At 50.6% G+C, this 23,330-nt stretch overlaps 1 protein-coding gene across 1 annotated transcript; it reads right to left on the bottom strand.

Annotated features, from left to right (window-relative positions):
- Nucleotides 1-2,103: 2,103 nt before the first annotated feature.
- On the bottom strand, nucleotides 2,104-22,819 carry MCM2 (minichromosome maintenance complex component 2). The gene is made up of 16 exons (XM_077857582.1): nucleotides 22,683-22,819; nucleotides 21,610-21,839; nucleotides 18,640-18,815; nucleotides 18,251-18,511; nucleotides 17,270-17,489; nucleotides 16,777-16,984; nucleotides 15,013-15,147; nucleotides 14,537-14,728; nucleotides 8,694-8,787; nucleotides 7,157-7,407; nucleotides 6,940-7,066; nucleotides 6,230-6,342; nucleotides 5,062-5,310; nucleotides 3,767-3,949; nucleotides 3,400-3,555; nucleotides 2,104-2,956 (listed from the first exon to the last, which is right to left on the bottom strand). Exons 1-16 carry the CDS (start codon nucleotides 22,686-22,688, stop codon nucleotides 2,846-2,848), a joined length of 2,712 nt encoding a protein of 903 aa, XP_077713708.1. The 5' UTR covers nucleotides 22,689-22,819; the 3' UTR covers nucleotides 2,104-2,845.
- Nucleotides 22,820-23,330: the final 511 nt, after the last annotated feature.

The raw sequence follows: 23,330 nt of genomic DNA, 5'->3' as shown, positions 1-23,330 counted from the left end.
GCCTGTGTCTCCGCCTCTCTCTCTCTCTCATGAATAGATAAATTTAAAAAAAATTTTTTTAATTCTCATCACAAGAAACAAAAATTTGTAGCTATGTGCAACGATGGATGTTTACACTTACTGTGATCACTTTGCAAGATGTACAAATAGCAAATCATTCTGTCATCCATCTGAAACTAACAGAACGTTATATGTCAATTTTATCTCAATAAAAAAAAATTAGATCTCTAATCTTGGTTTGTAAAGAACCAAACAAACTGTAATGTAATATAATGTATAGTGTATATATTTTGTCTTCATCCCCAGCTCTGGGTCAGAGCTCCTGACATCTTTGTAATTTTCTAAATGATAAGAGGATAGGAGCATCTTTTGTTCGAATATCTGGGTTTTGTCTTGGCTCCCTAAGGTCCAAGTAATAAAGATAAAAATGTCTTTACTTATTCCTGACAAGCCCTTTCAACCACACCAGAGTTTAAGGAGGTGACTTTTGGAAAGCTCCTAAGGATGGAGCCTGGTTGCCACAGGAATCAACCCCATCATTAGAGGGCTGGAATTTTCAGCCCCAGCCCCTGACCTCTGCAGAGGGGAGAGGGGCTAGAGGTTGAGCTAATCACTAATGGCCATGTAATGAAGCCTCCACAAAACCCCTTAACTGAAGCTGGGTTGGTGAACGAGAACACATGCCTGTGCCAGGAGGGTGGAACAGGGACAGATGCTCCTGCCCTCGGTACTCTATGGGACCTCACTCTCTGTATCTATCTGACCAATCATTTGTATCCTTCAGTAAGCCCTTTGTAATAAGCTTGTCATAAGTCAACTGCTGCCCTGTGTTCTGTGAGCTGTTACAGATAATTATCAAACCTGGGGAGGGGGCGGATCATAGGTATCTCTGACTTGTAGGCAAGTTGGATATAAGTATGGGAGACCCAGGGACTTACGACTTGCAAGCAGCACCTGAAGTGGGTGTAGTCTGTGGGACTGTGCCCCTACTCTGTGGGGTCTGCACACTGACTCCAGGTATTATTAGAGCTGCCCAAATTGTAGAACACCCAGGGACACCTGGGTGGCTCAGTCGGCGAAGCGTCTGCCTTCAGCGGAGGTCATGATCTCAAGGTCCTGGGATCCAGCCCTGCTTTGGGCTCTCTGCTTGGCAGGAAATCTGCTTCTCCCTCTCCCTCTGTCCGTCTCCCTGCTCATGCTCTCTCTCTTTCAAATAAATAGTCTTAAAAAAAAAAAATCCAGGGTGTGACTGTTAAGTGAATTGACTCGTGTGGAGAATCCACACCTATGGCGTTAGAAGAGCTCTGTGTGTAAAGAAAACGCTTTCCTTTCAACCTGCAGGCCCTGCAAGGCCTGGCTCCTACCCCAGCTCTTCCCCTGCATACTCCTCAAGCTTCAGCCACACCAACTGCTCTTTCCTTGGGGCTGGCTCCTTCCCATTCTTCCTAAAGATCTCACCTTTACAAAGGCCATCCCCTCATCTCTCTTCTCCATCAGTTCCTCAGTACTTCACTGCTTCCCCGAAGGTCTTCCCACATTCCTGGGGGCCTTCCTCTTACCGACTCTCAAGGATTTGTGGAAGGAACCAAACGAGGAAATCAAACATACTAGGTTCATCAAACATCTTCAGGGCTTTCACAGGAAGGACTCATCTTGGACATTTCCAGAAAGGAAAATTTGCATGAGAAGCTCCAAGACATTTCTGCTAAATCTCAGATAAGAAACACTAGGAATGGTAGGTATCCACCCATTCTGAAGGCAGTTGATCAGAGCCGGGCATTTCCAGGTAGAGACCAGATGGCAATGCTGTTGAGACGAACAAGACTGCTCCATTTGGTGGCAGAGCCAAATTACCTCCAGTCCCTGCAGTGTACAAGTCTGTTCTCTGGTTCTCAGGGATTCCACAGAAGTCACAGAGGCAGCAATCACCAACTAAATTCCCTAGGGAGAGCACATGGTTTTGGTTTTTGCACAGCCCCACAAAAGACAGCACTTACAGCCACATCTCCCTCCTACAGACACCGAAGTTGGAAGATGGGAAAGCCTTCAAGGGAAGTGCAGGAAAGCCTGCCTGATGACATTAAGACACAATTCAGACCAACAGCCAGCACTATTTAGATTTTATTTCATTCTATTAAAAATAAAAACTACAGAAACAAAAACTGAATATACAACGAGAGGATGGGGAATACCTCGCAGGAGTAAACCAAGGAACACAGCAATGGTGATGGCCAGTCCCTGGCTGGGCACCATTGTTACCAGGGATAATTCTCATTCCCAGCTCGCTACCACACTGACCCCGAGGGAAGCAGCAGGGGCGGGGAGGTGCTATGCCACATGTTGTGCGCTCTTCTGTCCACAGTTTCTCTTCTCACAGAAGCCCAGAGAAACCCGCAGGATAGAGTTCAGAAAAACATTACAAATACCTTGAACTTGCTCTTTGGCCAAAGTGGCAGAAGCATCCAGCACTGGGGACTCACACCAAGAGGAAAACAAGTTCTCATAACACCCTCCTGTGCTCGGTCACCTCAAATGGACTCTGATCCAAGGTGGAGACAAACCTCCCGCAGGCGGAGGGCTGCCCAGCGGGTTAAAGAGGCAAACTGCCCACCCCAGACGGCGTGAGGAGCAGAAGCTGGAGCCAAAGAAACAAGCACCCTCGTTCCCAGCCCAGCCTGAGCCCAGGAGACCAGGGGTGCAGCTGGGTGGTTCAGCTGTGGAGACCTGCACCCGCCCTCAGTGTCCCTCACTGGTTGGGTTCCGTGTGCCTGTAGAGTGTGGAGTCAGCCCCGGGTCCGCCCTCCTGCCTATGATGTCCACAAGCTACAGTGGACGGTCCTGAGCCTCAGAACTGCTGAAGGATCATTTTCCGTTTCAGGTCATGGCTGAACCTGTTCATCCTGAAGAGCTCACTGTCGTAAAAAGCAGACAGGTTGTGGATGTTGATCTGACGAGCCTGAAGAGAGAAAACGTCAAGTGAACCATGAGAATGGGTTTCAGCCTGTCTGCAGCAGGGCCCTTGATTCTTGTCCAATGTCTGAGGTCCACTCAGGGCAGCGGGGGGTGGGGGGGTGGGAGTGGGGGGGTGTCAACCAGCACAGAGGTGACGGAGTCGGGGTATGGAGACAGACACAGGGCATGAAACCTCAGCTCTGCCAACTGCCTGTGAACATGGACAAGCTACTTACTCAGCTGCCCTGTGCCTGTCTCCTCTGTAACACGGATGGTAGTAATAGGACCGACCACTATCAAGGGTGTTAACAGCACAGAACAGGGCTCAGCACACCAGGACACTTAATAAAGGGCTCCCATCCGAGGTCTGCCCACTTAATGATGCAGCAAGGACTTCTTGCCCCCAAAGAGGACAGACAGCTCTCCAGGAAGCACCTGTGTCCATACCTTGTCCACCAAGTCCTTCTCAGGCACTTCAATAGTGTCCTGCTGGGCCCCAAAGCGGTTGCGCTGGTATGTCACCTGTTCTGCCACTAACTGCTTCAGGATGAAGAGCAGCAGCTCATTGTTATCACGCCGGAACGAAAGGTAGCGGGCAAAGGTCTGCAGGGAACAGCGGAAGTCACATGATAGATACCTTCCTCACCAGGACCCTCCAGGCTACTACGGGATGACCAGTCCCTGCCTCCACCACACTCCCATCATGACTGGCCAGAGCAGCCAGGTCAGTGAGCTGTGGCTGCAGCCAGGAGGACGGCAAGGCCCGGATCCAGAGCCTTGGGAGGCCCGCCACGGCCGCCACACTCCCACCCACCTTCCTCATGCTGCGCATGACGCTGAACTTCTGCGTGTCGATGAAGCTCTCCAGCATCACGCGGATGGCCATGCTGACGTCATCCTCTATCACATAGTCGCGCAGGTGAATGCGCGCGTGGGCCTCTGCCATGCGGATCATGGACTCAATGTGCCGCACTGTGATGGGGATGCTGCCTGTCGCCTGGAAGAAGGACAGCGTCAGGTCTGCTCAGGCAGGAGACAGAGGTGAGAAAAATGGCGAAGTGGCACGGCTAGTGGCTCTGACAAAGGCCACACGCTCGGGGCCTGCCACTACCCCGCCTGCACCTTCTCTCCCCCAGCTCACTGTGTGCACCCCAGAGTCTGTAAGGTTTGTAGCCAGCTGTACTAAGTTTTGTCACATGGTAAGTACTGCACATACCCCTGCAACAGAAGTGGGAAACAAAGAAGCTGTTTGTATAAAAACTAGGTCAAATTCTCTCCAAGGACTCAATGAAGCTGCTGTCTTGGTTAGGTGGGTGAGACCTACCAATCTACAAGAATTCTGCAACCCAGGGATACCTGGGTGGCACAGTCAGTTGAGTCAACAACTCTTGGTTTCAACTCAGGTCATAATCTCAGGGTTGTGAGATTAAGCCTCATGTTAGGCTCCATGCTGGGTAGAGTCTGCTTTGAGATTTTCTCTCTCCCTCTCCTCCTGGCTCACTCAAGCTCTCTCTCACTCTCAAATAAGCAAATCTTAAAACAAAAAAACCCCACACAATCCTGCATTCTAGCTGCATGCAACGTGCCTTTATATTTTGCTCCCCCATGAAAGAACTGATATGTGTTCAGACAACACGTTTTGGTGAAATTCACAAAATCAGCACAGAACTTAACTAGTGGCCAACACTTAAGACACCTTGGCTTCAAACCCAATAGACCAATGCATGCACGTTTATGTTCCATCTGGAACAAAATGGTTAGGAGACAGCTACATCTAATTTTTTTTTTTAAGATTTTATTTATTTTTTAGAGAGAGAGAGAGAGAGAGAGAGAGAGAGACAGGGCAGAGACACAGGCAGAGGGAGAAGCAGGGTCCCTATGGGAAGCCTGATGTGGGACTCCATTCCAGACCCCGGGATCATGACCTGAGCCAAAGACAGACGCTCAAATTCTGAGCCACCCAGGTGTCCCTCTACATCTCATTTTTTAAAGGCATTCTAGCTCTAGGTCTTCTTAGATTAACTGACTGCACAGCTAAAGAAACTTCCACGGTGCCTCCCTCTCTGCACCCTACTCCACCCCCTCCGAGGCTGCACCCTAGGCCCTTACCATGGACTCTTTCCTCAAGTCACTATACATCTTGGCCACCTTGTCCTGGTCCATCTGGTTGAGCTTTGGGTGGACCTTCTCCTTGGCATAGATGATGTACTTCTTCAGGACTTCCTGCGGCAGGGGTTCCACACCATATGTGTTGGGCATGGCAGGTTCCTGGGTGCCACTGCTACCCAGCCCCTCCTCCTTGTTGCTGGGGTGGTGTCTGATGTGGCTTCCAACCACAAAACGGGCGAGCATCTCATCCTAAGACCAGAGAGGGCAAGTTGCAGGGTGAGTAGAGTCTCATGACCTGGCTTGGAGTAAGTCAGCTCGTTGGAAGAAGAGAAAGCTGCATGTGCCGGAGAATGACATTCTCACAATAGCATCATCCAATGCCTATTATGTGCCAGGTAGCTGTGGGTGCCGGGGGTAACTGGTACACGTGACAAAACCCTCATGGAGTTTGCCTCTTGGTGAGGGGAGAGGGGACAGAGACAGCTTTCAAAATAACCACAGAGAGAAACATGCACAGGATCGAGGGGATGAAGAAACTCCTCCAGCTGAGGCTGCCAGAACGCCTCAGCCATTCAGCAATCTAGAAGAGCCTTCCAGGAAGAGAGAAGAGCACACTGACAAGCCAAGGCCTGGCAGCTGCAAGGGAGGGAAAGGGTGTGTGTGGCAGGGGTGGATGAAGTGAAGGGAGCAAGGAGTGGAGACAGGCCCCGGGGCCTCACGGGGCCAGTGGATGCTCTGCTAGTTACAGCGAAAGCTGCCAGTGGGTTAAGAAGAGGCATAGTCCACCTTATGTTTTCAGAAGATGGGCCGGCCTCCAACTGAAGAAGACCTTATATGGGGTGGGAGTGGCAGCCAAGAGGCCGACCATAAGAAATGGCAGTACTTTGGGTCAGGGCGAGAGAAGCCGGGACTTGGGTTGCAGCAGGGAAGCAGTGAGGGGCAGGAGGGTGCCAGTGGGAGGGCCCCTGGGCTCTGCTGTGAGACAGTGGACTATGCTGGCTGGGTGGCTGGCACAGCCCAGGGGAGGAAAAGGAAACCACGGCTGACTCTCGGACAAACACCACAGTCTGAATGGTGCCCGTCTCCTCACCTTACAGAACACAGGCCTTGAGTCTCACTCAAGGTCCCCAGAACCTACTGCATGGGACTGGGACATGGGGTTGTGTACCTGGACTGGGTCCACCGTGTCCCTCACCACACACAGGACATCGAAGCGGGAAATGATAGGTTCCGTGAGGTCCACGTTATCTGAGAAGGTGAGCGAGGGGTCATAGCGGCCACCTGAAACATAAAGGCACCCCTCCATCAGGGTCAAGCTCCCTCAGATCTGCTCTTCTGAGCAGAAAGTTCTTGCCAACCCCAAGATGCTTCAGTAATAAAAGAAAAAAACAACTTTGGAAGAAAACAAGACGCTGCATCTACCAGGCATTCTCGACGACTCAGAAAAGGACTTTCCCCCGTGCACTTGCCTGAAATAGCCTTTACACCGAGAGTCTAACCAACTCCTAGCAGGAAAAACCTAGAATAAGATGGGCAAGGTGCCTGGGCTCCCTGCCACATGTTGGCTGGGATCAATAATCAACTCCACCCAACTTAGACAACGCGCTAGATTCTTGCCTCGTCTTCTGAGGAAAATGCCCAAAACTGGTTCTGAGAACACAGCTCAAAAAAGACTGAAAGTCCTGCTTCCACGAACCCGCAACAAGACCCAGGGGACAAAGGAGGGTTTTCGGGTGCTCAGCTCCTTCCTCAGACCGTGGGACTAGCCGAGAAGTGCTGCAGGCTCCAACTGCCCAAGGCAAGGCCTCTCTGGGTCTTGCCTCCCTCTGGCAGACTCCCTTGACTCCATGGCAGACCCCCACCCCATGCCTGGCATACCTATAGGGTTAGCTGCAGCGATGATGGTGCAGCGAGCCTGCAGGGAGGTGACGATGCCAGCCTTGGAGATGGAGATGCTCTGCTGCTCCATGGCCTCGTGGATGCTGGTTCTGTCCTGGTCATTCATCTGCATGAGGTTCAATGCATGACATTTGCTCCAACTGCTATCCTGTTAACTACACCCCAAATCCTATCACCACATGGTCCAAGGACCTACCTTGTCAAATTCATCGATAAGACACACTCCTCGGTCAGCCAGAACCAGGGCGCCTGCCTCTAAGGTCCATTCCCTGCTGACGGGGTGCCGCTGGACATATGCCGTGAGGCCCACAGCCGAAGCCCCCTGCCCAGTGGTGAAGATGGCACGGCTAGACACTTTCTCGATGTATTTGAGGAACTGAGACTTGGCTGTGCCAGGATCTCCACATAAGAGCACGTTGATGTCGCCTCGTACCTTGTGCTTACCCCCTGGAGGAGACAGGATGGAGGGGAGGATGGAAGGGAAGGGAAGAGTGCAGAACATAGAGCTGGGTTATCCCTAGTTTCTCAGCCTACATATGCTGATGGCAAACCATATCCTCTAGAAAGGGATGCAAGACTCTAGGACTAGTGATCCTATTTCTGGAGAACTGAACCCAGAGAGATGGGGGCATAAGGCCACTTGTATAAAGACACTCTTAGCAGGGATCCCTGCGTGGCTCAGTGGTTTAATGCCTGCCTTCTGCCCAGGGCGTGATCCCGGAGCCCCTGCATCGAGTCCCACATCAGGCTCCTTTCCGGGAGCCTGCTTCTCCCTCTGCCTGTGTTTCTGCCTCTCTCTCTGTGTCTCTCATGAATAAATAAATAAGATCTTTAAAAAAAAAAAAAAAAAAAAAGACACTCTTAGCAAAGGTTAAGAATCCGGGAGCAGTGCAAATAATATTCTCCACCGAGAGCCACATATGCTATGCTACAGAAACCTTGATACAGTCGCTTATGGGAATAAACCTGCTCAGTACACACCAATACAAAAAGATGCTCAAAACATGGTAATGAACAGTAAATTGAAAGCTAGGTATTTTATCTAGTCACTTACACAGATACAGGAAACACTGCATTTATTAACAGAAACATACACATGACATGGGAAGTGTGCTACTGTGTAAGTACACGTGTAAGTCTACAAGTGGCCATGCAAAGGCCCAACAGTGCACACACACATTACACTGATCAGAGTGACCCACCAAGAAGGGACTGGATTAGAAACAGTGCTCAGCGTGGACTTTCATCTTTCTGTGACTTCTAACAATTTAAGAAGAGGATGCAATCATAATCACCTCTCCATATTTATGTATTACTTTTATAGTTAAAACCGCCCAAGATAGGGCAGTCCGGGTGGCTCGGCGGTTTAGCGCCACCTTCAGCCCGGGGCCTGATCCTGGGGACCCAGGACCGAGTCCCCTGTCAGGCTCCCTGCATGGAGCCTGCTTCTCCCTCTGCCTGTGTCTCTGCCTCTCTCTCTCTCTCTCATGAATAAGTAAAGAAAAAAATCTTAAAACAAACAAACAAACAAACAAACAAACAAACAAAACGCCCAAGATGCCACAGCCACAGGCTACGCTCTCCCTACAATGACTGAGCCACACATGGTCTGGCCATCTGCTAACACTTACTTTCTCCCCAGGCACCCAGCCTTTAAATGCCAAGTCCTGCCTTGTCTGGTACCTGCAATGCAGAGGTAAGGGTGGGGGTGGGTAGTACCCAATGCCGCTCACCTGGGTTTTTGGGCTCCCCTCCAAACAGTGCCAGTGCCAGGCCTCTCTTGATGTCTTCATGCCCATAGATGGAAGGAGCAATGCTGGCAAAGATCTGAACGGGAAGAAGAGCCAATGAGAATAGGAGCCTCTGCTCTGAGTCTGGGCCTACCCCACACACGCAATAGATCCCCTACCCACTCCAATCTCAGGGAACAAGGGTGTCTCCAGCCCCAGAGCCCACACCACAGCTGTCACAATTCTGCCAGGCCCCAGCACTGAGCCCTACTTTCTGACCTTGGGTCATGCAATTAGCTGGCTTGTCCTGAGAATCACAGAACTTTATAGAGCTTAAAAGAACTTTGGTCCCACCCTTTTTCTGGTCCTATTCAGAAAGGACTACCCAAAGGTTGCAGAAGGGAGACAAGACCCAGGTCCACGAAACAGTGCAGTGTGTGGGAAGAGGGTGGGCTGATGGAAGACAGGTATCACAGCTCAAATTCAGAGGGCGGGGTAGGTTCTAAGTGAGAGGTTTATACAAGTGCCTGGCTCCTGGGTATGCTCTGGTAGCCAAATATGATAAATATGGAGCATTCAGAAGATGGGCCCGCCAGGAAGTCACCATTTCAACTGCTAAGTCACAAAAACACCTATTTGGGTGTGAGACAGAGAAGAGGAAAAGACAATCTCAAAATCTGCATGATTTTTAAAGATAAAACCAGAGACATCAAAGAAATGTCTTGCTGGTAGGAAGCAGCTTCCATCTCTACCTACACGCTTTTACTGTTCTCCACCTTTCTGTCATCTGCACGGAGGGGCTCTGCAGAAGCAGTGCATACACATCCTTTCTTCCTGCCAGGTGGAAGAATCAATCCCTCGGGGCTATTGGAAGTGTGAAGGTGGGAGAAACTCCATTCTTAGAGCTGGAGTTAGGGTTCAGCGGTTTATCCTGCGGACAGCTACTCTCCACTGCTGCCAGAGGGCAGTGTAACCAGCAGGTCCTTCTGGAAAGAGGATCTGCCGATACCACTGGTGTTGGGGCAGAAATGCCTCCGGCTGTTATTTTAGGTAGTAAGTTAGGGGTGGAGGTCAGTTTCCACATGGACACTTTTGCTCGTTCTTTCCGTGGTCCTAATATGCCCTACAAAACCGAGCCCAAGGAGACATAGGACAACATTAGCTGGTGAACAGGGTTTCAGGCCTGGTACATGTAGAGGCTGACCTCTCTAAACATCATTTTCCACTGAAGGAATATTATACTTCCCACAGGCCTATTTGGAGAAATGGCCAAACCCAGGTCTAGGGCAGGAAATATGTAAGAGATACCTGTGTTCTTATAAAAGAAAGAAGGAAGCTATCAGAGAGACCTGGAGTCATGCCAATAGAACTCAGGGACAACGGGCTTCACACTTGGCAACTAGAGGGACACGCTGGACATCACCCAGATGGCCACTGCAACACCAAAGCCTCAATGACATTCAAGTCCGTTCATCTGTAATGATGCTCAATGGTCACCTCAGGAGGGGAACCATTCATTATTTTGAAAACCGGTAAATGGAGGGAAAGCACTACCCTGCTTTTTCCCAGAGGACCTCTACCTAGGCACAGTCCAATAGTTAGTAAAGACAAATTTCTCTATGTAGAAGTATTCCAGAACATAAATGAAGAAAGATGTGGAGTTAGAAGACTCTCATTTTGCAAACCAAGGATCCTTAGTGGCTGCTAACATCAGAAAGACAAGACGCCCTGGTGGGAACGTAGACCTCTGGGGCAGTCTTGCCACAGACCTCACCCAAAAAGAAAACTTGGGAGACTGAGTAAGCATGTGCATTGAAGGCACAATTCACAGAATATACACAGCCCAGGAATATGTTCGACAAAGACAAAATCAGCAACACCTAGACTGTAGAAATCTCAACAGGACAGACGACTCAGATTCTTCCACAAAACTGAGGAAATGGAGAGGGGACCTACGACTGAGACTTAAGAGACAGATCCACCAGTCCCAACATGCGAGCCTTCCTTGGATATCGACACCAAGAGACTTCTAAAAAATAATTAAAAAGCAGGATTATCTCAGAGATGTAGACACCAATCAAATACTTGGCATTGTGGAACCTGTGTTTAAAGTGTTGTCGTGGCGCTGTGGTTAGATTTGGTAGACAGAACCAACAAGACATCCATGGTCAGCTACTGTGTCTTGAAGTAGCTGCATAGTAACTGAGGGATAGGCCTGTCTGGATACAGCGGGTGTATACTCATATACACTCTAGTATAGTGTATACCCTCTATACCACACTGCCTGGATGGGGATCCTGCCTCTGCCATTAGTGGCTATGGCGGGTGGCAGCTTACTTGACCCTGTGCCTCAGTTTATTCATCAATAAAACCGGCACCCGTGACACCTCCGTTATAGGATCATTACTGTTGTTACTCTCTAGAAATTACCTACATGGTGTCAAGACGATGCTTAGTGTTCAGTATGTATGGCTCTTCCACTGCAACTGCACCCTCACCTGTGCTGGGAATGTCAGGAGAGCCAATCTGCCATGGATGTCTCATCCTCCTGTACATCTTGTGGGTGTGGCAAGGCTGCCGTCCCTGACCTCTCTTTACCCAACTTTTCTCAGGGCCGTTCCTGTAGCAGGCACCCCTGCAAAGATGAGGTAATGTCTTCCTCCAGGACTGAGAGTAGCAGGCTTCTTCCCTGACTGTTACACACCAGCTGCCCAGACTCCGCTCCCCTTCTGCAAAGCACCCGCTGTATCCAGATGGGCCTCCCTGTAGACTGGAGGACAAGGGAGCAACCATGCTAAAGCCTATGCTGCCCTGTTACTGACCCAGCTGGTCTGAGAAAGTAACTGGCAAACGTACTGCTGGTAATAAAGGTAAAATGAGGGGCGCCTGGGTGGCTCAGTTGGTTAAGTGTCTGCCTTTGGCTCAGGTCTCAGGTCGTGTCCCTGGGGTCCTGGGAACGGCCCCAAGTTGGGCTCCCTGCTCAGTGGAGAGGCTGTTTCTCCCTCTCCTTCCCCGCCCAACTCAGGTATAACTCTCTGTCACAAATAAAATCTTAAAAAAATAATAAAAACAAAAAAGGTAAAATCAAACCCAGACCTGCCAAGGAATGACCTGCTTCCCATGAAGTAGTCCACTTAACCCTCATAATGATCCTAGTTCCTCCATATCACTAAGGAGGAAACAAACCAAGGCTCTGGTCAAACTGTTCCTAAATAAGAGAGGCGGGACCTGACCCCAGATTCCTCTGAATCTGAAGCTCATGCTCTTAATTCTCAATACACACCGCCCCATCCCCCTGCTCAGAACAGCCCAGCATAGAGTGAGGCCAAGTTCCCACCTACACAGCTACTGTGAGCACAAGAAAGTGCCCAAGGGCTATTTTTATCCTCCTCCAGTCCACATACACTGTCTGGGGGGGGCACACCCATCCAGTTTTTGTAGGAACAATTTCACTTTTGTACTGAGCATGCAATAGCACAGCATTCACATGTGCACCTCTATGTAACCTTCAAACAACTCTACTGGGTGCTACCCACCACATCTCACCCATCTTACCCATCTCACCGTATAGAGGCCAGATGCTCATCTGATCACACCAAGGATTACGCCAAAGTCCAAACCTAAGGAGTCTGGCTCCAGACTCATTCTCCCATTAGTTGTTTAAAATCTGTCAGGGGTGCCTGACAACCACTGGGCAGCTCAGTGGTTGAGTGTCTGCCTTTGGCTCAGGTCATGATCCTGGGGTCCTGGGTTCGAGTCCTGTGTCAGGATCCCCACAGGGAGCCTGCTTCTCCCTCTGCCTATATCTCTGCCTCTCTCATGAATAAATAAGATCTTTAAAAAAACAAATAAATAAAAATTTTTAAAAATCTAAGTTTCAGGCATGGCATCTACCCCTTGACTATTTCTGTGATCAGGCACCACAAAATCAAATGCCCCATAGGCAAGTAAGCTGAGTTCATCAGGTTAGAGGGTGGAGCAGTGGGTGGCTGGGACAGATAGCAGGGAGCTGTCCCCATCTGAAAGGACAGCTGCCCCTTGGCTCTCCCAAGAGTAGTTGCTGGAGAAAAACAAAGACCTAGCACTGACGGGTGCTTGGATGGTCACAAACTGAGGCTTCCAGATTTTTAGGTGCAATCTCTTAATTCCTAAAGGATGATAACTAATTCAAAACTAAATGCAATAAAAAAAGAAAGGGAAATAGAGAACCACCTACCAACCAAACCCGTCAGCAGGATGCAAGTGGCCCATAGGCCACTGATTTGCAAACCTCTGGCTTAAATAATTCAAATGAACCCCATCATTTTTGGATCTTGCCTGTCATCCTTTCAGTTTGTCCCCAAAACTGCCAAGTATGGTTTCTTTGTCCAAGTTCTTGGTAAAAATATCCATGCTAACAGTGGACAAAGGGGTCAGTACAGACCAACCCTCCCTGGTGATCATGCAGCCCTCCCTCCCTGACAGTGTTCAGAAAGGTGTCCCGCAGAGATGTCATCATCTATAGGAGGGGCCCCTCTAGATCCTTCTCAAGGACCTGTTTAGAAGTCACCCTCTGCAACCCTGTGGAGGTCACTGTGTAAGTGTATAGGTTTAACTGAACTTGAGCAGCCAGTACCATGCTAGGACGTGTCTGCCTGGCAAGATCAGCTATGCAGACAAAAAGGCAGACAGGGTAACAGCTATCGAGGTCCAGCAGTGTGGCCAGAGCCTTCTATGTTAGGGCACCGAGGAGCAGTTCTGGAAGTCTGGGGCACAAGGCATACACAGGGACTGCCCTGTCCCAAGCCTTGTTCAAGTCCAGCACGTCCTGTCTTCTATGCTCTATCTGCTGCTGTTCCTGTCTCCCCAAGAGAGTGGGAGAGCAGTGGCTGAGAACTGAAGCAGAGGGAAGAGGGCAGTGGCAAAGTGTTCTAGAAGCACACTGCTCCTTCAGTGCGTGCTCACAGCTGATGCAAGCCAGGTGCGGAAACTGCCTCAAATACTTGCGAAGAATCTGAAAACAGGACCATTGTATTAGTACTAATTTTCCTCTGCAAAAAGCAGGAAACAAAGAATCGTGGGTTGTGGCTGTCTTCCTCGGTTTCTGATTCTGTGAAAAGGTCCTGTTTCTTTCTTATCATCGGGGACCCTGATTAACTATGAGCTCCAGGAAGGGAAGAATTGTGTCTGACTTCCCAAGATCCTAGAACACGGCCCTACAAGCATTCAAGGTCTGAGCTTGCTGGCAGAATGAAGCTCTCATTCTCCAAGGTTGGGAAAACCCCTACCTATCCTGGTGGAGCCCCAAATCTTGGTGGCCGAGGTGGACATGATGGAGGTGAGTGCGTCACATATGGTCCTGCCCTCTAGGGAAGGATCCCGTTTGCTAAACCAGCCAAATGGAACCTGCGCTGATTCACTGATTCACCTGAATTGAGGGTCTGGCTCATAAATCCCTAGCTCCCCCACCTTCAGCAAAAATGTCTACAATTAAAACAAAAAGACCTCATAAACCTAAAACCAACTTGGGGATGGTGTTCTTCCTAGAGAAACAAGAGTTGGTAGGAGTCTGATTTCTTTGTAAGAGGAGTTATTCCTACTGTCCACCTGTTTCAGCTTTGAGCCTGGGCTTGACTCGATCCACTGACTCCTCACCACAGCCCTGTCCCACCGAGAAGCCAGTCTGGACACCAGCACTCAAGCTCCTCCTCAGAGTGCACCGCCCCCTCTCCATCAAGGCAAGTTTACCAAGCCAACACTGGGAAGGGAAAGAATGAAGAAGGGTAGACCCCAGGACCTGGGAATCAGAACCATGGTTCTGGGTGCTCCTCTGGGAGCACAACAATCCCACCCAGACTTCCACCTGCCTTCTCCCCAATTTGCTGGTCCTTGGAGAGACTGGTTATCATCTTCACGTCTTCGTCTGTCAGTTCCCCCACAGCGACCTTATTGTCCTTCTTGGCTACGTGGTTGGCTAAGATGACAGTGGCAAAGACAGGGAAGCCGTTGGCCGTGTTGAGGGAGCCATCATAGTTGTTGTGGTAGATGCCAGTCAGCTCCTGGGAGAGGAGAAACAATCCAGAGGCCCAGCCCGGGGTTAGACTCAGGGGTGAGGTCCTCCTCCCCACTGCCTCCATTGTCTGATTCTCCTCTTCAACTCCTCTATACCAGACAGCAAAAAGAGTAAACCAGAAGATTAATCCAAAACATTCCACCGGCCAGTCCTTTACAAGGAGGGAAAGACTCTTCTTCCCACTGCCAGCAACCCTCTCTGCACCATAGATGCCGATGCTGATTTCCTTAGCAACTCGGCTCCCTCTGGGCCTGCTTCTGGGCCACTTACTATCTCATCTCCTGGCTTGCAGCTGTCCACCAGATCAGCGAGGAGGATAGCATCCTTGGAGCGAGGCAAACGGCCAGCCGCCACTTTGCCAGGACTTTCCTGAATTCGGATGCGCTGGTAGTTCTGGTAGATGGTCTATGTGGGAAAAGCAGACGGTCAACTTTGGACTCCTTCAAGCACTGACTTATGTCACCTGATCCTGGCCATGGCCCCATGAGGAAGGAGAACAGACAGGATTCTTATTTCCATCAACTGACTAGAAAATGGAGAGCCATTCTAGAGAAGATAGGGAACAAGCCTATTGGGACCAATGCATCAGTGGACAGTCTCCACTGCTGCCACTACCCCGTGGATGCCTCCTGCCAGTCAAGCACCTGCTATATGCTGTGGAGCCAAGCCCTGCTGCATACAGACACCACAGCCAGGCTGCCTAGGTTCAAATCCTAGCTCCGTGTCTTGAGCTGTGTGATCTTAGGCAACCATGTTCCCTCTCTAGGCCTTCTCTGCGGAATGGGGATGGTAACGCTCAAAGTAAACCCTCAGGGTAAGGATTAAACCATGTCCTATGTCAAAAGCACTGAAATCAATGCCCAACAAACAGTGAGCTCCACTAAGTGTGGGCTCTGCTGCCAAATGTCACATGTCAACATTTTGCTGTGCAATTTAATGTCCATTATTTCATTTCATGTCTAGAAAAGAGGCCACATAACACAGCCATTAAAAGCAGACACTCTGGGTTAAAATGCCAGAGTTCTAACCTTTGGGCCTCCTCCTAGCTGTGTGACCTTGAGGTCGGTAATACCACATGCCTCAAAATGTATAATGAAAACTGAATTATACATCATCCCCTACTGGCACCTTGCAAAATACTCCAGAAACCTCAGAAGTAATTATTACTCATGTAGAAGCAGGGCCTGAAACCCTGTTCCTGTTTAGACTTCTCAAGAAGCTTCTAGGAAAGTAGACTCTTAAGGAGGATGAGCTAAGCAGGCAGGGGACTCTGGGCAAAGGTGTGGGCTCGGCTGACATGTGGCCTTGCAGTTCACCCGACCCAAGCAAGGTGCACCTCGACTTTACATCAGGTCTGCTATTGGCTCTGGGCTGCCACAATCATAAACCCTCAGGGGTTTTCTGATAAAGTGGTCTCAGCCAGAGCACTTCTCAGGCGCAGAGTGCTGAGAGGTCAGCAGCAGATAATCGCAGCAAGGCCATAAAGGGAGTCTGGGCGTCCCCCACCAGTACAGGGATGACCCCAACTGTAGAGATGCAGTCATTCGAATACAAAGACAAATGTCCCAGCAGCTTTCAGCAGGGCCTCCTGAATATGGCACCGCGATGTCTAAGCTAGTTATAAGCTAGAGGCCCCCAGTGAGAGGCCCAGAGAGGTTGGTACCAGAAATGTCAAGGGAAAGCCCCTGAGTAAGGGATGGGGAAACAGGTGCCTTACTATGGGGGCAGCCTGACAAGTGAGCCCAGTTTTGTCAGATCTGCACCCCCAACTTAAAAAAAAAAAAAAAACAACACATCAATTTTGACATTTTAAACAAAATGATCTAGTTTTAAAATATTGGCATAAGTTCTTGAAAAATGCCCCACAGGCCAAACTAAACAGGCCAGCCAAATAGATCTGATTTGCCTCAGGGTGTGGCGAATACACAAGTCTATGCTGTTTTCCCACAGCTGCCCTGCTAATCTAACTGCTTAGAGGTGGGGCAGGCCCTGTGTAGACAGGAAGGGCAGCCAACAACGGGTGCAGCCTCTCACCTCCTCCATGTTGACTTCAAAGGGGCCAGCTGACTGACACTCAGGACAGGAGCCTGGCTTCACCTCCTGGTTCTGGGACTGACAGAAGGGCCCCAGCACGAAGCTACACTTGTTGCAGTTGTACTTGACCATGCTGAGCTGGGGCAGGACGCCTGTGCAGCTGGTCACCACCCCGCTGGTGCGGATTAGCTGGTTCAGGTGCAGCTGCCTGCAGACACGAGAGGGCATATCAGTGGCCTGGAGGGCCATATGATTGATCCATGCCATTCAGAGATTGGGGCTATAAGTGAAGTGGATCCGGAAAATTTGGGGTCTGGAGCCATCAGATCCACATCATTACAACCAGTACAAGCCAGAGTGCCAGGAGTGAGAACTCTCCTTGGCCATAGCCAGCCCACCCAGGCCTGTGGCCCTGTTGCCGCTCCCTCTAACGAAGCTGAGCCACAGGGTGGTGGGAACCCAGACCCTCAGGCTCACCCTGCCCTTGGCTTACCTCAGGGAGCGCAGCTCCTCTACCAGAGGCAGGTGGGAGATGCGCACATGGATGTGGCTGGCGATGCGGTCGTATTTTGGGTACATGGCCAGCACAACCTCCAGGGCAGCCTCATCAAAGATCTGCAGCAGCTCTGCTGGTGCCTCTGGCAGGAAGTAGGCCAGGACATGCTCCCGGGCTGCCAGGTCTTCATAGTTCACTACAAGGCTCTCGCGGTTCTCTGGTGGTAGGAAGAGAGACCAAGCAGAGCTCAGCCAGGGACACGGCAGGCAATTTCTTTCCCTTATTATTGCACAAGGGGGAGGGCCTGCCCACCCAAATCCTAGGCTTGGCGCCAGAAACCCCAGCCCTAATTTGAGCGTGCCCTGCTTTAGCTACACGACTCAGATGAGTGATACATCCTGAGCCTCAACTTCCCAATCTGTAAAATGCGGACATCACACAGCATATGAAATCACATTAAGGGAAATAATACATGCGGGATGCCTTTTACAGGAGGACTGCAAACTCAAAATGCCTAAAAGGGCCAGGAAGGAAACCTGTGAATAAACTATGTCAAATACAAGACAAAAAGGGAGTGGAGTGGACAGCAGGGGACCAAGATCTACATGCCTCCTCTTAAATGTAATTCCCATTCCACAGAAATGTACTACTTTCTGACTCAAGTAGTAATCCAGACTTTTACATCAAACATGTCTTATCTTAAGCATGTCAAACACCACTTCTGTGGTCCAGACGTTCCTGGACAGCCAGCAGAGCATCTGAGAGCATACAATGCTTTTTGTATTTGCCTGATGATGGACACCTCGGGTGTCAGGTGCTGGCTCCTGTCTAGCGACGGGCAGGTGGCTCGGTATTCCCTGCAGTTCACATCCCTATGAAACGTGCTGTTAAAGGCCCAAGGGAATGACCCCTGGAGAAGAATTCTGCAAGGTGAACTGAGGTAAGTGGAGAGGTAGACAGGACACGTGAAAGCCGTACCTTTACACATGTCGCTGATGCGCTCCTTGAAGACGTTGTGGCCGTGGCCATCCACATGGGTGCGCAGAAAGTTCTTAAAGCGGTGGTGGATCTCCAGGCGTGGGCCTGCCATGCTCACCCACTCACGCACTGAGTGGCCCTTGAGGTCCTCTAAGTTCTCGATACTCTCAATCATGTCTTCATCCTCCTCGCCATCCTCTGTGGCCCGCTCTACCTGGCGGCGTTTCCGGGAAGGGCGCTCCTCGTCCTCCTCATCACTGTCTGGGGGCCAAAGGGATACCCTCATGTGAAATTTTCCTGCCTTCCCCAGAACTCCCTTTCCTGGCCTCCCGAGACTCTGGAAGCTAGGACCAGCTTGAACCCTTGGAGGTGCAGACATTTGAGCCTACCATACAGAAGCCCACGGCGCATGCGGCCCAGGCCCCGGCCAGCCTCTCGGTCACGCTGCCGCATTGCCCGTTCTGCTGCCTCTCTCTGACTGGCTGTCAGTTCCTCCACGTCCTCATCATCCAGGGCCAGTCCCTCGGCCTCGTAGACATCCAGTTCTGGGATGGCACGATAGTCCCTGAGGGAACACCAAAACATACCCTGTTGGTATAAAAAACAAACAAACAAACCCAAAAGCCTGCCCAGGAGCTGGTGCTACTCCAGAAGAGTCCCAGATTAGGCAGGCTGGGAGTCCCCAGGCCAGAAATACAAAAGGCTCCAAGAGGATCTCCAACAGAGACAAATTGTGGTCAGTGCTTGCAATGGAATATCACTCAGTCTTCAAAAGGAAAGAAGGCTGACCGTGCTACAAGGCAGGGGAATCTTGACGACAATGGGCTCAGTGAAATAAGCCAATTACAAAAGGACAAATACTCTTAGGATTCAGTTTGGGGAGATGAAAAAGTCCTGGAGATGTTTGCACAACAATGTGAGTATACTTAGTGCCCCTGAACTGGACACTTACAGATGGGTAAGATGGTAAATTCTGTATTTTTTGTATTATGTGTGTTTTGCCATGATAAAAAGCAAGGGGAAGGTATGTCCAGACAGCTTTGATCATCCAATACGAAATAGGAATTTGAAGAACCACAAAACCTTCAGGCAGCCAACCCCAGTTTCCCAACGGGGCAGAAATTCTCCATGTACTTTCCCCTCCCAGACAAGGTCGCCTCAAACCCCTTGAAGTACTGGGAAGGTCTACTGACATCAGCCAAACCAGCCTCTCTGAAACACCCGCCCACTGCCTCAACCCTCTCAGCTACTCTGAGACCTAAGAGGACTTGTTGTCCACGATGTGACCTGTCAGGTATTTCAAGGGGAATGCTGTCTGCACAAGAAACCCACTGAGAGCAAGGACAGCTTTCCTCCCTGCAATTCTGGGAAGTAGACATCATTACTCCATCTGTAAGATGAGGGAACAGGATTATGGAGATGATAGGGCTTTTGCCAAGAGCCACTCAGCAAAGCTGGGTGTCAAAATACAGTCCAACCACAAGCTGCAGGCTGTTCCCTGATACCATCCTACCTCCCTGAGACAATTGTCTGGAAAATTCTCTTTTTTTTTTCAGAGTAAATGGTTAAGGGGAGGGGGGGGGGGACGACTGATGCTTCTTTTTTGGAATGAACTCAGAATAAGTAATCCCATATTGCTGATACCAGAAACAGATCCCAGAACCAGGTAAATGTATGAGCTGATTCATTTCTGAATTCTTAAAAGTTCTCAGTTAAAAGATATTTGTCACACTTTTTGAGAATTCTAAGTCACACAAAATGTCCTCTGTCCTCAGTGAAATTCTAGTTGGTCTGTAAAAAAAAAACCAATAAATTGGGCTTTATCAAAATAAAAAACTTTTGTGCCTCAAAATACGCTATTAAAAAAAAAAAAAGAAAGGCAGACTGGAAAGAAAATATTTGCAAATCATGTTCTGATAAAGGACCCAAACAGAATAAATTTTAAAACCTATTGTAATTCAGGAATAAAAAAAATCAAGCAATCCAATCATAAAATGAGCAAAGGATCTGAACAGATATGTCTCCAAAGATATATAAATGGCCAATAAGCACATAAAAAAGATGTTCCAGGGCAGCCCAGGTGGTTCAGTGGTTTAGCGCTGCCTTCGGCCCAGGGCGTGATCCTGGGGACCTGGGATTGAGTCCCATGTCGGGCTCCCTGCATGGAGTCTGCTTCTCCCTCTGCCTGTGTCTCCGCCTCTCTCCCTCTATCAGTGTGTCTCTCATGAATGAATAAATAAATAAATAAATAAAGCCTTAAAAAAAAAAAAAAAAAAAAAGACGTTCCACATCATTAACCACAAAAGAAACGCAAATCAAAACCCCAGTAAGACATCGCCACACACCCACTGGCTAAAACTGAAAACCAGAAAATAACAGGTGTTGGCAAGAACTAGAGACTAGAACCCTCATACCCCAACTTGTTGGAATGTAAAATGGTGGAGAGCTTTCGGGAAACAGTCTAGCAGTTCCTCAGAAGATTAACCACAGAGTTAACATACAAGCCAGATACATGCCGAAGTAAATCCAAAACGTACGTAACAACTTCAGAGCCGATTCTTCCCATGGTGTGGCACATATGGCACATCCACTCTCATCATCTGGGGTACTGGTTCTTAAAGCAAAGATCCAAAAAGTCCAGAGAGCCCCGGCAAGTCCTTCTGCTGGCTCCCAGAGGGCACTCCCCATGGATCATGGGGTGGCCTGTACAGTACTAGAACCCCTGGTCAGAGTAAAAGGTGGCCCAATGGAGAGTCTTCATAAGCTCCTGGGTATTCAAACAATCCTACTATTAGTATATCTACCAATCCTGGTTGTGAATACATGGTAGCGCCAGGAGATACCCAACCCTGCTCCCTTGCAGGCATATTCCACTACCTTACCATTAAGCCTTGTAACCTTCAATACTCGTTTATATTTTTATTAGGAAGTGTGACAATATCTAACTCCAGGCCTGATACAGATCAGGCATGATTTATTGCTGAACTGCATTAAAACTTTGATTCATCAGGCACCCGCACAGTTTCTCTGATGTTACAGAAAATCACTCAGCCGCCTGCTTCCTGTTCTTCCAAGTCACCCATGGCATCCCTGATGCGGTCCACCACGTGAAGAACTCCTTGCATTCCCTAAGGTGCTCAGCTTGGAGCTGAGGCTTACCCAGTCTGTGACACAGCAAGTTACACACACCTGTGTTGTGATTCCATGAACCTGTCTCCCGCAGACCCCGCATCAAGGTGCACTCATAGGCAAGGGTACTCTGATTCACCTACTTCCCTGTACCCAAAGCAAGGCCGCCAGCCACACAATGGGCTCTCCAGAGAACTATCTGCTGAGTGTCTAGCCTTGAATGAAAATACCTCTCCATGCCATCTCCAATAAGCTCCTCTCCATCTTCTTCCTCTTCATCCAGGGGTCCCTCTGTACCCAGAAGCCCCTCAGACTCATCCTCAAAGGGGGGAAGATCACGGCCAGGGCTAGAGGTCAGGGCATCCATGCGACGGGAGCTTCGCCCTGGGCTGGAAGTAAGAGGATCACTTCTCCGCCGCTGGGCTGGGCTGGATGCCACAATGAAGGATTCAGATGATTCCTGCAGGACAGAGAAGGTGAAGGTTGACTTAGTATCCTATAAGGCTGTCCTTTCCACCTGTAACCCTGTCCCCTGACACTCCAAACCCCCTCCAGCCTCAAGACTTTGCATTTGATGTTCTCTCTGCCTGGAAGGCTTAACTGTGAGGTCCCTGAGCCAATAGCTTCTCAAACATCACTTCCTCAGGTTCTCCAGGCACTGACGTTTCCCCATGCCTCCTCCATGCCCAGTCACTAAGGACACCTCATTTGTTTACGTACCTGTTTCTCTGTTGCCCCTGCATTCCTCTCCTGTCAGCCTGCCTTCCTACCCCTTAATACGCCAGACACTGCGGCAGAAGTCAATACAAGAATGACCCAAACATAAGAGATCTGGAATTTACTGGGCTAAGGGACAGACAATAAAGACGACGAAAGGACAGAATATACTACAACACGTGCACGAAGACGGGGACCTTGTCTGTCCTGTGCACACGCCGCGCCCGGCAGGGAGCGCGCCCCCCAAGCAGAGCGGACCGGCCCCAAAGCTCGGGGTCGGGGATTCGGAGCTCCCGGCCCGGGGCGGGACAGGCGCGTCCCCGGGCGGATTCGAGCGGCGTGGAGCCCGCCGGCTCTGCAGACCCCGCCAGAGAGGTGCAGGGGGGAGACGGCTCGGCTCCGAGGCAGAACCCAGGGGCCCCAGCTCATCCGGAGGCCCCACCGGGGCGGGGCGGGGAGGGGCCCGGGGCCGAGAGCGCGCAGCCCCCCGCCCCAGCTCCCCGCGCGCCCGCACCGCCCGCGCCCCCAGCCCTCGCGGGGGCCACCCGCCGCCCCCAGGCCCCCCGGGGCCCACCCGAGCGCTCACCGCCATCCCAACGCCACGCTTCCCGCCGCCGCTCCAGCAACAACCAGTTTTCGCGCGAAAAGCGGCTCACGTGACCCGCCCGAGCCCGGGAAGCGTCCGGAGGAACCCGGCGTCGTGACGTCGGCCTGGTCTGCGAGCGCGGGGGCGGGGCAGAGGAGGAGGCCCCGCCCCCGCCCCGGGGCGCCCCGCCCACTCCGCCTGGCGCGCCGCCCTGCTCCGGGCGGTCGGGACCCGCGAACGGGGGGGGGGCTGGGGCTGCGAGGACTTGGGTCGCCCCGTGGCCGTCCTCCAGATGAGGCCACTTGAGTTCAGAGCCCTGCCTTCTGAGGTCTCCGAGAGCTCTCAGGCTGAATCCTCCAAGAACCCAAACGGCTCCATAGTTGTCGAAGGCCACGATTGATGTTCTAGTAGAGCTATTTTCACCGAGGAAAGCAAAGATGCAGAGGCGTTCCAAACAGAAAGAACGCCATTTCTAAAGATGCAGAGAGCGTGGCACAGCGGGGATCTCTAAGAAATCCCGTAGTTTTGGTTCAACAGTTTGTGATGCCCAGGACGGGGGAATCCCTCAGGCTGCTCTTGGCTGGTGGCCGGTTGAGTTGAAGGCTGTTGCTGCTGTTCTTCCCTTGGGCTAGGGTAGGTCCCCTGGTG

The sequence above is a fragment of the Canis aureus genome, chromosome 19 (assembly GCF_053574225.1).
Source record: "Canis aureus isolate CA01 chromosome 19, VMU_Caureus_v.1.0, whole genome shotgun sequence".
Classification (NCBI taxonomy): domain Eukaryota; kingdom Metazoa; phylum Chordata; class Mammalia; order Carnivora; family Canidae; genus Canis; species Canis aureus.
Note: the sequence above shows the minus strand (reverse complement) of the source record. Positions and strands in the feature narration are given on the sequence as shown.

Bases quoted from the DNA above. Each gene is read 5' to 3' on its own strand.
- MCM2 (XM_077857582.1), bottom strand. The intron at 16,985-17,269 runs GTAAGCCAAGGG...TCGTGTCTGCAG, and splicing joins GAGGAGCTGCGCTCCCTGAG to GCAGCTGCACCTGAACCAGC. The intron at 8,788-14,536 runs GCAGGTGGAAGT...CTTCCCGTTCAG, and splicing joins ACCAGCAAATTGGGGAGAAG to ATCTTTGCCAGCATTGCTCC.